General features: G+C 54.4%; 2 protein-coding genes across 2 annotated transcripts; one reads left to right on the top strand and one right to left on the bottom strand.

Moving 5' to 3' along the window:
• Positions 1 to 1,208: 1,208 nt before the first annotated feature.
• On the bottom strand, positions 1,209 to 7,827 carry VOLCADRAFT_41333 (uncharacterized protein; the record flags this gene model as incomplete). The annotated part of the gene is made up of 10 exons (XM_002951815.1): positions 1,209 to 1,277; positions 1,842 to 2,096; positions 3,215 to 3,467; positions 3,604 to 3,701; positions 3,810 to 3,869; positions 4,514 to 4,635; positions 4,991 to 5,069; positions 6,019 to 6,141; positions 6,694 to 6,897; positions 7,723 to 7,827. Coding segments are annotated over 10 exons (1,368 nt in total), but the record flags the coding sequence as incomplete, so codon positions are not given.
• Positions 7,828 to 11,224: 3,397 nt separating this feature from the next.
• Positions 11,225 to 14,049, top strand: VOLCADRAFT_92469 (uncharacterized protein; the record flags this gene model as incomplete). The annotated part of the gene is made up of 6 exons (XM_002951911.1): positions 11,225 to 11,384; positions 11,459 to 11,556; positions 12,001 to 12,094; positions 12,873 to 12,986; positions 13,296 to 13,414; positions 13,840 to 14,049. The coding sequence occupies 6 exons, from the start codon at positions 11,225 to 11,227 to the stop codon at positions 14,047 to 14,049; spliced, it is 795 nt and encodes a 264-aa protein (XP_002951957.1).
• Between the last annotated feature and the right edge of the window lie 657 nt (positions 14,050 to 14,706).

The raw sequence follows: 14,706 nt of genomic DNA, 5'->3' as shown, positions 1-14,706 counted from the left end.
GTGTAAGCCGGCCGGCCATGACAGCGTTGCGCTGCCGCCACGGCGGCGGCGGTGGAAGGGCTGCCGGGCAGGCTGACGGCGGCGACGCCCACGCCCACGCCGCCGCCGCCGCCGCCGCCAGCGGCAATGGCGGTCCTGGCAATTGCCTGAAGATCATTGTAATTATAACCGAGCGTCATGTCAAGAGATGCCCTTGGATTTGCTGATCCACGGTTGCCCGGACGAAGGCGAGATACAGGTGTAGAAGGGCGGATGTCAGCATGAGTTAGTGGACTGCCGCCGCTGCCGCTGCCGCTGCCGCGACTGCCGGTGGGTAGGAGGGCTCGCACGTCGTACACCGTACCGCCTGCGGAGTGCCGCCGGTCGCGAGCGTCAGCGCGAGGCTGCACTGGAAGCTGCAGCCTCGGCGGCGGCGGTGCGCGCGGCGTTGGCCGCTGAGCTGGCAGCGAAGTGCCGCCACTGCCGACGCCGACGACGACGCCGTACAGTTCGCCGTCATTATCGGAAACGTCAGGCACCTCCGCCATGCGATACAAGCCGCCGCTGCCAGATTCCCCTGCGTCTGATGGGAAAGGGTTGTAACCGCCGACGGTTGCTCGGTGGTTGGCACCACCGCTGCCGCCGCAGAGGGCAACCTGCGGCGTGCTGGTGCTGGCGGGCGCCTCACGATTTTCTCCAGGGCGCTGCTGCTGCTGTGACGGCAGCGACGGCTGTAGCTGCGGCTGCGACAGGCGCGACGGCATGCGGCTGCGGCTACCAGATGCGGGCGCAGTGTCCTGACGTGCCGCTGCTACCGCCGGCGCCGGCGCCGCCGCCGGCGCTACAGCTTCATCATCCGTACCGCCTGCGCACTCGTCTGACCACTCCAGGGGTGACATCCGACTGCTCGTTAGCCGAGCGGCGGCCGTTGAGCTACAGCTACCTGCAATGGCCCCCGCATCAGGGGACGGGGTCTTACCCGCGGCGGCGGCGGCGGCGGCGGTAGTATGCATCGGGATGCCAGGCTCTACCCCGCGGATGTCCCAGGCTGGCGCACTGTCATGAAGCGTACGGCTCGCACCGTCATCGCCGCCGCTGCCAGAGATTATCCTGGCACTGCCGGGGGTCACCGCCGCCTTGACGTCGCCGCGTCGCACCGGCTGCAGCTGCCGCCGGCCGTGTACGGCGTGGTCGTACATGTCAGCGCCTTCGTCGTCCACGTCCTGTACGAGCATATCCACGAACTCGGGGTAGCTGATTCGTCCGTCGGCGTCGCGGTCGTGACGGGAGAGTACCGCCTGCAGGCAGACAAACATGCAGGCAAACAGACCGGGCAATTACATCGACAGAGGCGGAAGCAGTAGCGGTAGAACAGAGGAACAGTCCAAAACTACAGTTTCAGCTATCCAATAGTTTTGGAAAAACTTTTAAGATAAATTGAAACTGCTCAAAAAGAGCTGGTAATCCACGAGGCGATAAGGATTTTGATTAGAGACAAGGAGTCTGCATTGCCATCGCTAACGGACAACCTCTCGGATGACCACTCCGCGTCATGATATAGCTAACTTCCAGGCAGGGCTGTGCCCCCCATTCCTGCTGCCCCTCAATGAAGCCCCGCGTCAGATTTGAGCGGGCCGGATTTTGACAGGACGTAATCGACGCCATCGTCTCAGCACCCCAGCAGCACCAGCAGTAAACCCCTAATAAACCCCTAATAAACCCCTAATAAACCCCTAATGAACCCCTGATAAAACCCTAATAAAATATAAGAAAACCCTAATAAAACCCTGATAAAACCCTAATAAAGTATAATAAAACCCTTAAAAAAACTGATAAAACCCTAATAAAACCCTTAAACCCACCTCCACGTCAACGCTTTTGCCAGAGGGGTGATGCGTTGCCAAGGCCTTACGAAGCTCCCCTGCCGTGATGAACCCGGACCCGTCGGTGTCGAAGTACTTAAACGCCGCCTCCAGGGCGTTGGGCGGCTGGCTGAGGCTGGTTGTGGGTCGCGGGACACCTCCCTCCCCCCCGGCTGCTGCCGCGGCAATTGCCGCTTGCTTCGTCAGGGCCAGCTGTCTTGCCAGCGCGGCGACTGGCAGAGCCGCTCCTAGGAACTCCGACTCGTCCAGAAGGCCGTCACCGTTCAGATCGGATCTGACCGAGATGGTGCCGGCGCCGGTGCCGGAGGTTACATGCAGATGAAGCGAGCGAGAAAAAAGCTTGAGGGATAGTTCTTGATATTAATTGCGGCATTTTTTATGTATGATGGGAATAGATTGACACCAGCCCACTAATCAAAAAGCATGCAGCCGGCTCTCCTAGGCGGCCAGGTCTTAAGGCATCTGACAAACAATACAAAGTAGGTACTTTACACGTTTTCGGGTAGCTGCTAAGCTATTTTTTTACATCTCTTTCCTCTTTTATTCATGCGCTTTCTTATCCCCCTTTACGAAGCAAATATCGGCCGCTTGCTGTGTGGTTGGACGTGGTTGCCGGGTCACATACGAAAAATGGAAACGTGACTGAAGATGCTTTGGCTTTAAGACTAGGATAAGGTAAGAATGCTGATTTGTGGATATATTGGCTCTTTGGAAGTGATGAGGTGGAGTATGGTGCAGGAAACGCACCAGCAACATTTTTTTCCAAATGAGGCAACAGTGAGGCTATCCACTACAACAAGCTTGCAACGCACGTTCTTTATGAACAGACATAAACGCATGGTTGCCCTCCTTCCTCCGTCGTGTATTCCACGCCGCCGTACATGCCGTACCTGCGCATCAGCTCCTGTAGATGCTCTTCATCCAACGGCGATGGCCCAGGTAATTCCCCCCGCAGCAGGGATTGCCTAATAAGGCCCTCCTGAAAGCCAAAAAAAGGGTTTCGGGTCAGGGGATCCCCAAGATAATGACAGCGACATGGAGGAACATAAAGAATGTAATTCGTTGTGAAATTTATATGAACTCGTCCCGAGGCGTTGCCCAAGCACACAATATGTTGCGCCTGTGGCCCTAAATGTCGTTATTTATATTTCTGTGGCAGCTTCCATTATAATAAAAAGCTGTTTTAGGGTCAAATTTAATAAAGTTTTAAGCGTGTAAATATAATTAATTGAGATTTTATATTACCCAAAAATGTTTTGTGTAGCAGCAACCAAAGCGCATTTTATATTTTGCCCAGGCGCCAACCACCAGGTAACAACCACTTCAACCGCAAAGTTCACCATATGCCGTACCCGCAGCTCCGCAAGGCTAATTCGGCCGTCTCGATCCGCGTCTAGTCCTTGGAACTGAGCCACCAGCCCTGCGACTTCCTCAGGCCGCATAAGGCCCGCCACCACTCGACGCGCCTCCTTTTTGAAGGAGCTCATGCGCGCGAACCGGTGCATGCGCTCCGAGACCACGCCCGGTAACTGTGTGGTGGGCGCCGCGCAAATATCGGCTGTACGGCCGAGCCATGGCATGGAAAGGACCTGATCGGCAGTGGCTCTGGGGTTCAGGGGGAAAAGAGAGGCGAAGGGGGGAAGGGGAATTCGGAAAGCAAAAAACAAACCACACACGAGGAGAAAAAGCACATGGTTTGTCACTCGCGGGTACCCCGACTGTACGACACCGCCGTACCTACCGTTTTTTTGGATCGCGTTCCAGCATGGCCATGAGTACGGCAATGGCTTCAGAGCTGATACTTTTCCAAACGGGATCTTTCGTCAAGTCCAGGTTGCCCTGTAGACCGTTCGGTGGCGGCAGTTGTGGGTGGGCGTTAAAATATCACGCAATATGGTGATTGATGAAAAAAACAGTGCCGTGCCATGTCGTACAAAGGGAACGTACCTTCCGTACGGCTCGAAGAATCTCCCGATCATCCCTGCCGTCGAATGGTGCATAGCCAGTCTATTTGACGGCGCGCCAGGCGATGTGCGAAAAAGCGGATGACAAACGGGCGGGGGGTAGTCCAAGTTGTTGTCTGTTCGTACTAGAGTACGGCATGTGACATACCAGAGGGAATCTCCTTCCTTGTCTGGAGCTTTGAGGAGCTATATGCCATTGGGGTGTTCGTACGTAATAAGACTGATGAGGATGTTCGTGTGCCTGCTTGTCCTCGTCGTCGGGAAGAACCATTTCATGAAATCCTAAAACCCTAAGTTCTAAGTCCGGTTTGGATTGCCAAAGTAGGCTTAAAAAAACGAGCTGACCTGCGCACTTTAATCGCGCAGCTTTTGCGACAGGCCGCTCAACCCTACTTCTTCCAATATATGTTGGGAAAAACTATGCAACCACTTTTGCCAGTTCTGAAACAAAAGCTCTTTTCCTGCCCGGGTTGCTGTGCATCCTCGCCCTCCCTATCTCCCTATCGTCAGACATCCTCCACATCACCCCCCCCGTGTTTCCCACCTTCCTTTTCCTTTCTTCCGGCCATTCTTCCCCGCTGCTGTTCCTTCCCCCTCCTCCCCCTTATCGATTACCTCCTCCCCTTCTCCCATCTCCCTTCACCTTGTCCCCCCTTCCCCCCCACCGTCCACACCAAAAGGACCTACGAGCATGATGTGCAAGATAACTCCGACAGACCATACATCTGCAGGCAGGCTGTAACGGCCCTCCAAGACCTCGGGGGCCACGTAGTACGACGTGCCCACGACGTCGGTCAACGGCGTGTCATCTAAGGATGTACGGCAGAGTTAGGGGTTAAGGGCAGGCGGCGGGGGGGGGGGGGAACAAGTCTTAGGGTTTCTCGAGCGGTACCCCCCTCCCCGGTTAAAAAAAGCCCGGAGAGAAACGTGGTGATGAAGTGGGGGGATGAAAACGGCCGGCAGGGGGTTTCGGAAGGTTCGCCGTTGGTAGTTAGTTACCAGCCAACCTCACCAGCTACACCTCACCGTGGCATACCCAGTAAGGATCAACGGCCAGCCAGCCAGAACCAGCCACCCACGCAGCAAGCCAGTCAGACAGCCAGACAGACAGCCAGATAGACAGACAGACTCTCGCTGTCAGACAGCCAGACACTGCACTCTCACCGGTGCAAAAGGTGGACAATCCAAAGTCAATCAATTTAAGCCTGGAGCCGATGCCGACCAGAGTCATTGCCCGGGGGATCTGTCGGGACCCGGAGGAAACGGATGTTGCCTGCTGTGGCGGCGGTTGAGGCGGCTGGGGCGGTGCTTGCTTGTCCTGGAAGTCCTTTGGCAGCTCGGCGGTTAGCATAAAGTTTTCCGGCTTGATGTCCTGTTTAGGACATAGGCAAGCAGCGGACGAGGGAAGCTAAAGAGAAGGACGAGGAGGGGGATGACAACGGTGGGCGCACTTGAGGTGTATCTATAAGCTTGTCTCCATTCCTATTGGAATATTTTATTTTTACTTTATTTTTTTAGCTGGGTCGTGAGGCTTCTACATTCCCATTGCACCGGGTAGTCCAGGTAGCATTTAAATGGACCCCAAGTATTCTTCCGCCCCAGGTAAAACATTCAACTCTTTCCTCCCCTCCATCCTCCCCCAGGAGGCTCTGCTTCCCTTCATCAAACCATAAAACTGTAGGATTTTCCAGTGAAACGAAAGAAACCAAGGTTTTCAGTGTATTCGCCGAGAGCGAACTCACTTGAATGTCGTTGGTGCGTACGGCGGGACCGTACAGGGCAAGATTAAGTCGCAAGAGTGCGACGGAAAGAGTAACTTGGCGAGTTCTCAGTGTCAGAGAGTACCGACGGGTTTCCCGCTGCGGCTTTTGCCTAAGTTACAGCGTACAGAAGCAGAGCCGCACGCGGTAACCCGGCTCCCCCCTCCCCCTGTAACCCGGTTCCCCCCGCCCAAGGAATCAAGCACACGCTTTTTTCCTGCCCGCAGGTACCCCTCCGTCTGTACGACACCTAAGCGGCAACTAAGGCAACCACTCACGAAAACCCTAAAACCCTTTCTCCTTCCTTCCCCCCTTCCAAACGCATTTCCTTCCGTACTGCAAGAGCCGCTCGCTAACCCCAAACCATCTTCCAACCAATCTAACCGTCTCTAACCCGCAACGAACCACTCCTAACCGCCGTCCGTAACTCACTCGGTGGGCCACGCCCATACTGTGGCAGTAGGCGAGGGCCTTGAGCACCGTACGGAGGACATCGGCGGCGGTTCGTTCGGAGTGGCGGCCGCTACCTATGATAGCGTCGAACAGATCCCCGCCCTGCGAACGGGTCGAGGGTCGTTGCATTACGAGTGTGGCTGGTTCGGTAATGTGCCGACGTCATAAAAAAGGAAATTCATAAAAAAAATCCGGCTCTATATATACAGTCTAAGGAAATGTTCTGGTAAGAGGAGACACATAAAATCGCATCAAATAAAATAAAATGAACAAGCAGACTGCTACAGCATAACATTCCGGATAGTTCACTTAGCACTTCGTAGTTTCGCACAACCTAGTTTCCGTTGTGCGCTTTATACTTTATATCGATATATCTGCATGATGCGGATAGCCTTGAGCTGTCCATTGGGTCCCCTCATCCGGGCTCCAGGTGTGTGTATGCCCCCCCCTAGGTTACACCTTTGGGGGTGGTAACGCGGTGACTCCAGGAGGTGGTGTAGCACACACATACATACGCACACACAGAAATAAAAGCCCTGTTACTGCTCCTGGTGCTCCTCCTGGTGCTGCGGTTATAAATGCTGTGGACATTGGTAAGTGCATTGGTACGGCATTAATTAAAGTGATCACGTGATGTAAGACTGCACGACATACCTTGTACAGCTCCAATACGAGATGCAGTTGCCGTGGCTCTTCGTACACGCCAAGCAGCTGGGAGATGTGCGGGTGCCCAGCCAAGTGGTGCAAGATCTCGACTTCTCGACGCAGAGCGGTGATGTCAGCTGCTCTGAGAAGCGACTTACGGATAGTCTTCACGGCCACTTCGGCGCCCGTGGCGATATGAGTGGCAGCGCGAACCTGGCATAAACATCATCACAAAAGTTTTTTGAACATAAAAAAGGTTATGAAAAATCTTAGGCATTTTACATGCATCTTGGAGGGCTTCTCTGATCTTGGGATGTTTCACAATTGTTTTTTTCCGTAACTCATCCGGAACTTGTTTTCTGGGGAAAATGTCGCGGATGGAGGAAAATTACGCTGTTCAATTCGGAGGCGCTTATTCCCAAGTTGTAAAAGCGTCGCACTCCAGCTGAAACCCTCTATGAACGGCACTTCTCCTACTGGGTACGAGACCCCCTCTCACAACTGAGTAAGGCAACTATCCAGGACTGAGCACGGCGCGTTCCAATCAGTAGGTATGACGTTATATCATAATCTTGTCACTTGCGATAAGTTACCTTCAATTTGATCAAGCCAGGGGTAGGTTGCATGCGCGTATTCGTACATGTGTGCGGTAAGCCTAACACCACAAACATGCTTGGACGAGGGCACTCTTACGCCCAAACAAATTGACGGCAAAGGGCAAATGATTAAAAGCTGATAATTCAAAAGCTGATGAGTAGCACATCTCGATTACCAGTTGTAAGGGGAAATGTGGAACTGGCCTTACTCCGATCAAAGCCGAATAAAGTACAAATCCTGATTCACAAATTTTACTTACTTTCTGAATAAAATAATTTTAATGCCTCCATTACAACTCTTCTGCAAGTCAACATCTCATACACTGTTCGCCGCCACGCTCGTGCTGCTCGTGCTGCTGCTTTGCCGTTACCTAGGGAAGACGATTCCCGATTTTCCGCCAGGCCCAGGAAGACGGCCGTGTTCCGGTACTGTCACACTTACCACACCAAAGCTACCTTGTCCGAGCACCTTGCCAAGCTTGTACGCGCTCTCAATGGGAGGGCCAGGTCGTATAACCCACTGTACGGGGCCCCCTGCCGCCGCCGCCGCCGCCGCTGAAGGGCTGTTGGGGGATGCAGCGGCAGCCGCGCCCGCGTGTGTCGCCGCTGCAGCGTCTGCTCTTCCCGCCACCGAGCTCGACGGTGGGGCCGCCGCCGTCGCTGCGCTTTCTTTCCCCCTTGCGGTGGTATTCTGGTCCACTACGCTGTTCCGGGTATCGCCATTGGCAGCGGCGGCTGTAGCTGCGGCAGCGGCTGCTACCGCTCCAGCTACTGCTGCTGTGCCAGCTGCTGCTACTGTTGCTGCTGCTGCTGCTACTGCTTTTGGAGACTGCCCAGAGGGATGGTTCATGTTGTGCTTGTCGTTGGCGCTCTCTCTGACGTGTTTTGGATTGCCAGTTGGTGGTCGTCTCTGCTTGTGGTTAGCAACCGCTGTCGGACTGTTGCAACCTGACGCAGGTAAGGGCGATTTTGTGTGAGAGTCGCTCTGCTTGCCGCCAGTTCGACTAGTACCGGTTGCGGGCAGCTCCGGGCTTGGCGAGCCCGATGGCGAAACGTTTGCGACGGCTCCCGCCTCTTGCTTGCAAGCTTTGTCAACAATTACTAATTGCGCTTGACCTTGAGCTTGTGCCTTGTCGCTCGGGGCTGTTGGGGACTTTCCAGTTGCAGATGTCGACGAAATCTCGTGAGGCTGCCCGGCACTTTCTCGGTCGACGAGGATAACGTCGTTACTGTCCCTATCTTTGTTACAAGCTGCGTATTCCTGATAATCCCAAGCAACTTTTCCGGAGGCACGCTGCTTAGAGTTGGCGTATTCGGAACCCAGAGCTTTAAGAATGGCCGCATCCGTAGGCGGCAAGTCGGTGCCACCTAATTGCGTAACTGTTATCTTGGAGCTCCGACCGCCCATCAGTTCTGGAGTTCGCGTTGCCAACGCGGGTGAAGTAATGGTAAGACGGGTGCCCACTTGCCCCGACCAGAGCTTGAGTCGAAAAGCATTGAAATACTAATATATGCTCATTATTAAATAACTACCTACTGCGAATCCTTAAAGGGGAGGCACCGCCGAAAGCTTAAGGAAGGGACGCTGTGCGCGTAACGTTAAGAAAGGGTAAGAGAGTACTACAACAACATGCCTGAACGTAAATTCTCCAGCGCGTTATTTTTCATCTTGAAGTAATTGGTAATGATTCCAGGAAAGCGTGAAAGGAAGATGCGCCATTCGAGTCCGCCCTCTAAACAGTACAGTCCACCATGCAGCAAGCAAGGCGTCTAAACTCTCGAGCAGTATTTATTTGATAAAGCGCATAACTTGTGTACAGTCTTAGATGTTATGAAACGCACCTCTGACCTAAAGGGAGCATCGTCTAATCGTTTGATGACAGGGATCTGTACATCAATACAAACGCAGAGCCATATCTTGCGGCGACAATTTTAACGCAAGGCCATGTAGTATATCGGGGATGACTCAGGTACTGGGATGTTCGGAGACATTAAGGACAGTCGGAGAGGGTCGGAACAGCCCATGGTCCAGCGGAACGCATTAGAGCGCATCCATCCCGACATCCAATCAAATATTAGCAAAGCCCTCGCGGAAATAAGTTTTCCGTTATAACGCGCACTAGGCTGGCGGCGTTACATCGCACCGAGGCTTACTACTGTCACACTCCGTTACCAGAGAGGCATGAACCACAGCACAACCCGTCTGTTCACATCTGCCAAGCACTCCTGGGCTGTAAGGCACTGCAAACGTTGGGGGATGTTCTTCTTGCGCGGGATGCTCTAGAGGTGCTTATGCACGCACCGGACCAAGCAGTGCTAGGGCAATGCGCAGGGCGTGGCATCAGCCAGTGGAGCAATATCTCCAGCCATGGACCCCACTAGCTCCAATCCCTTTGTACCTTTCGTAAGTGGAATGAGTGTTTAAATGCCATTGTCGCTCTCTTACCTGATATCCCAGCGCATTGGCGGCAGGCGGCTATTGTTGCCTCTCAGTGAAAAATCCGTAGCAGGTATGGCGCCTTCCAGAGGTCGGCAAATAAGGTGGGTCCTGCGGGTCCGTACCACAGTACCCGCAGCCGATATTCGGCATCAGGCCCCGTAAGGCTGCTGCGGGTCCCTAATGACCAAGACTTGGCCAAAAGACGTGGCTTGCAGCCTCTATTGCGGCCCGTAGGGCAGCACGCTGAATTTGAACTCTGTGTTTGACTTTGAATTTTTTTAGGTTTACTGACCGATATTATGCCCTCCCGCAGCCATAGAAACCGATTTGCCGACCTCCGGTGCCTTCCATTCAGTCTGTTACCCCCTACCCCTGGTGTCGAGGTCTAGTTGGTGATGGGATGGAGGGGCCCATATCAGACTTCTTAAAGATCTATCCGTTAAATCAGCAACCGGTATGCCATTTCCTGTGGCTCGTCGGGTAAGCCATACCCTATTTATTAAACACGCGACGGGCTATGCTGATCTGCAGACCATCCAGTACCTCCTGAGGTACGGCTAAAGTTCCCCTTTAGGGGAAGAACCCCAAAGTAGGAACAGGGATGCTATTCCTACTTTGCAACGGATCTTCCATCGTTTATGGTCTCACATACGTATAGAGTAAATGGAAAAAAGATGTTTCGTGGCGTCTCAAAGTTGGGGTGCCTATGAAACTAGGAAGTTCCTATCTCGGGATGTCGCAGCCAGCAGTGTGAGGTTGTGGACGTTATCCAGTAGGTTCCGTGGGAGGTGTATCCCCTCGCCGTCATAACTTCTGGGCCTGTCTGGTGGCACAGGCAGTAGCGGACCAACTCACTCTGTCAACAGGATTGCCAGTGTCACGCGAACAACGTTGGTTTGTCCAAGCTCCACAAGCAGTGTAACAATGTGTTTGGGATGTTGTGGCTCTTGCTGCGGTGGCCTCCCCCTATGGCCACCCACAAGCTACGTACCAATGTATTCTATTGCGAGGAGTTTCCGTTCGACCGCACACAAACATCCGTCGTCTAAGACCATGAAATAAAGCCTGAATATACGTCCGTAAACCAAAAGGCGTGCGTCTGCAATAATCATTGTAGCGTTGGACTTCTAAATCCAGTGGCAGATGCTCCGGAAAGCGAGAACTACGCCCGCATCCGAATGATGTTGAGAATCAAATCGTGACTAAATAGAGTACGTGGGTTATCGTATTAGCTTTAGCGCGGCGCGTTGGCAGACCGTTCTCGAACTTGCACGGAGACCTTTGCTCAGGGCGGTCTAGCAACGGAGGCCGATGAAAATCAAAATCAAATATACGAGTAGCAGAACTTTGTCCACGAACCTTCACTTTTGACCACGTGCAGTGGTTTATGGCAGGCAAGAAATGCACGGCAGCTTGGGCCAATGGCACATCCAATGCGACATCCACTCTATGCACTGGACTCAAAACACTGCTTGTATTCCTGTAGCCTGACATCAAGACAAAAATGATGTTAACTTCACGCATCCAAAGTATAAAGTCGCGGGGATGCGCTGCCCCGAACGCCAAGGCACCCCGACGTTCAGTCCGCGTCGTGTGTCACGGCCACGGTCACGGCCATGGACATGGTCCAGCTCCCACAGCGGTACTTACTGAAAAGGACAAGGGTACGCGCGCAGTTGCACTGTCATCGTTCTTCATCTTTTCGATGGCGACGTTGTCATCTCCGCGGCCGCTGTAGGATTCATCGCTGAGATGCGCAAGGTCGCAATGAAGTTGCACACAAAGGAGCAGGCACCAAAGGAGGGCGGCAAGGAGGTGCCGAAGCAGCAGGGTCCGGTAAGCTCTCGGAACGCGAACGCAACGCGGGCGCGGCTTTTCCACCCCACATCATCGTCATGATCACTACCACTTGTACCACCAAGGCCATTACCATCATCATGTCACTATTGCCACGAAGACCGCCACCACCGTCACCCCGAGACGCAACCCTGAGACCAACTTTTGCACCTTTCGGCGTACAACAACATTCACGCCCATCTCCACGCCTGCCAGCCTGGCGCTTCTCCACGCCCACCTGGCTTTCATATCTCCCAATCAGGACCCAGTTCCTATTATCCCCTTGTGACCACATCCCACATCTTGTTCTGCAACACAGTGTGCCGTTCTCCTGCTCTCTCCCCCTCTGATCCCCACACGCCCAACCCTCAAACACCTCCCCTACCAACACAAACACACACATACACACACACACGCGCGCGTGCGGACGGCTGGAGCATGCAGTGGACGCCCACTCTTCCGGGCTACCTGCGCTTTCTTACGGAATCTAAGGCCGTGTACGACACCTTTGAGCGCCTCGTACTGCAAAGCGATGAATGTGAGTGGGGTTCTGGCTCTGGAGAGCCGCGGCAGGGTCAGGAACCCTGTAGGGTTGGAACCGACACTAAGTACTCCAACCCACTATGATGTGCATTTTCCCCCCAACCACGCGCACATACACGACACGTTCTTGACCCAGCAAAGCTCAGTCGCTTCATTTCCCCTGCTTGCCGACCTACCTAGGTCATGTGCTCAGGGGCTGAGCACATGTCATGGAACACGTCGAGTGTCTTCCCCCTCCCCCCTCACTCCCTGGCAGCAGCTTCACTCGCTCGTGATTCGTCTTCCGCCCTCCCTCCCTTCCCCCCCCCCTGCGACCCACATCACCTGTCGGCTGGTCGACAGCGCCAGAGCGCATGTCAATAAAGGAAGGAAAACCCACATCACGAAACGAACGACCCACCTAATTCCCCAGAATTCCCCATTTCATATCGTTTTAGTTGATACTGACCTATTTCAGATAGCCTCCGGCTAGACCTTAGGGCCCCCGCAGGGCTCGTATGCACCTCACAGCGCCCGCCTTTGACGGGTAACGCAGCCCCCGGAGGGGTGTGTGACACACCGGCTCCCCGCGACTGCCTGCCCAAATGTCCGCCTCCACGGAATGCACAGACATCCACACACGCGCACGCGCACGCCCGCACATGACACACACACAACCCGGTGTCACACCACACTTCCAGAAACGCCGGGGGAAAACATCCCCTAGGTATGGTATGGGCTCAACGGCGACTGTAACCCACCAACTACTCCACTGAACATTTGCCGTACAACAGACGCGGCGCTGCGAGACACAGGTCTGGAACGTTCCCAAGGTCTCTCTGAAGACATCGCCTGGTATGAGAAGACGCACGGCCTTAAGGCGCCGCAGCTGGAGCAGGATGGGCCAGGTAACGTACGGCATGGGAAGACGTACGGCAGAGAGAGTTGTCGAGAGCCTCGTAATCTTTAGAAAGGGAGAGTTGTATATGCATTTATGTATGTATGTATGCATGTATACGTGGATTCTGACAGGAAACTTGCCGTGTGCATGCCCGTGTTGATGGTTCCCCATCTTCTAGCCCCCCTCCACCCGCCGCCCCCCTCCACCCGCCGCACCCCGGCTCCACCTCGCGTGACGCCCGCCGGGGTGCGGGGTTTCGCACTTCCTATCCCTCCTCCTCCCCCTCCGCCGCCTCCATGCGCCCATTTCCCCTTAGGTCTGACCTACTGTCGCTTGTTGGAGAAGTTGGCGGCGGAGGACCCCCCCGCCTTCATTTGCCACTACTACAACTTCTATTTTGCGCATACCGCGGGTGGCCGAATGATCGGGAACAAGGTGCGGGCGCGTGTTGTGTGCCGGGGTATGTATGTGCGGGGTGGGGGACGGGGTTGGGGGACAGGAGGGATGGCGGCGCCGTGTTGATGGGCGGCGGTCTAGGGTGGTGGGTACACGCGAGTGCTGTGCGGGCAAGTACGGATCGTGGGCGTGGCGGGACCGATACATATACACATCACTTCCTCCTATCCAACTCCCAACCTTTTTTTCGTTTGCCTTTATTTGCATTTTCACATGTACGGATATTCTCAAGGACACGAACACACGCATGGACAAGCGGCCCCTGTTCTCCCATATTGCACCTGTACACGGCTCTCCCTCCGCTGATTTGGTTGCTTTCTACGCCCCATGGTTCTATGCCCCATGGTTCCACGCCCCATGGTTCTACGCGCCCCTCTTGGCACCATTCGGACGTCTGGCTTCAGGTCGCAGCTGTACTGCTGGACGGCCATAATCTGGAGTTTTACCGTTGGTCAGCTGGCGATGTGAACGAGCTCTTGGAGCGAGTCCGCAAGACCATCAACGTAATGGCAGAGGGCTGGAGCCATGAGGCGAGGGCGCACTGCCTGGACGAGACGGAGGCGAGCTTCAAGTATTCGGGAGTGCTGTTGCGCTGCATCACCGCGACCGAGTGAACCGAGGGAAGGGAGGGAGGGAGGAAGGTAAAGGATGTAATGCTTTATGAGGAGAGGAGTTTTGGTGAGAGGATTGGGCTGCTGTGAGGAGGTGTATGGCGCTTCGTACCTTGAGCTGGGTACGTTCGTGTCCTTGCACTGGACCCTCCCCTCCTCCGCAGGACGTGTAAAATAGAACTATATTGGAAACATGTAAAGGTGCCCCCGACGTACATTTAGGGGTCGTACGTGAGTACAGGATTTGAGGGGGTGTGAGCGCTTCTGCAGATGAGAGGTGAAGTGTTGTGAGGTGGTGGTGGTGAGGGTCGTGGTATGGAAGTAGCGGGAGGTGAGCGGAAGAACTGAGCTGTGTTAGCGGGAGTGCGCGTTGTTAACGGAGTGTATCTTCAAGCGGAAAGGGATTGTGGCAAGCTTAGGAATCAAGCAAAGCGGAGCGATTCGCCTTTTGTTTCTGATGGGATGCTTTTTGTCTTCGTGACGGTGAGGGGATGAAGTGAGGCGGAAGCGGCTCGTACAATATCGGTGGCCTTTGCAGCGTTTGCAAGATGTCCAAATATATTAAAACAGTACAAGGCACGTTATACATTATTGTATAATACGCCGCTACGAGGATCAGGTAAACCAGACCGCTTATTTTGCGCATCGCGATGCTGTGAA

This window comes from Volvox carteri (assembly GCF_000143455.1).
Source record: "Volvox carteri f. nagariensis unplaced genomic scaffold VOLCAscaffold_26, whole genome shotgun sequence".
Lineage (NCBI taxonomy): Eukaryota > Viridiplantae > Chlorophyta > Chlorophyceae > Chlamydomonadales > Volvocaceae > Volvox > Volvox carteri.
The sequence above is the reverse complement of the archived record's forward strand: the minus strand, read 5'-3'. Positions and strand labels throughout refer to the sequence as shown.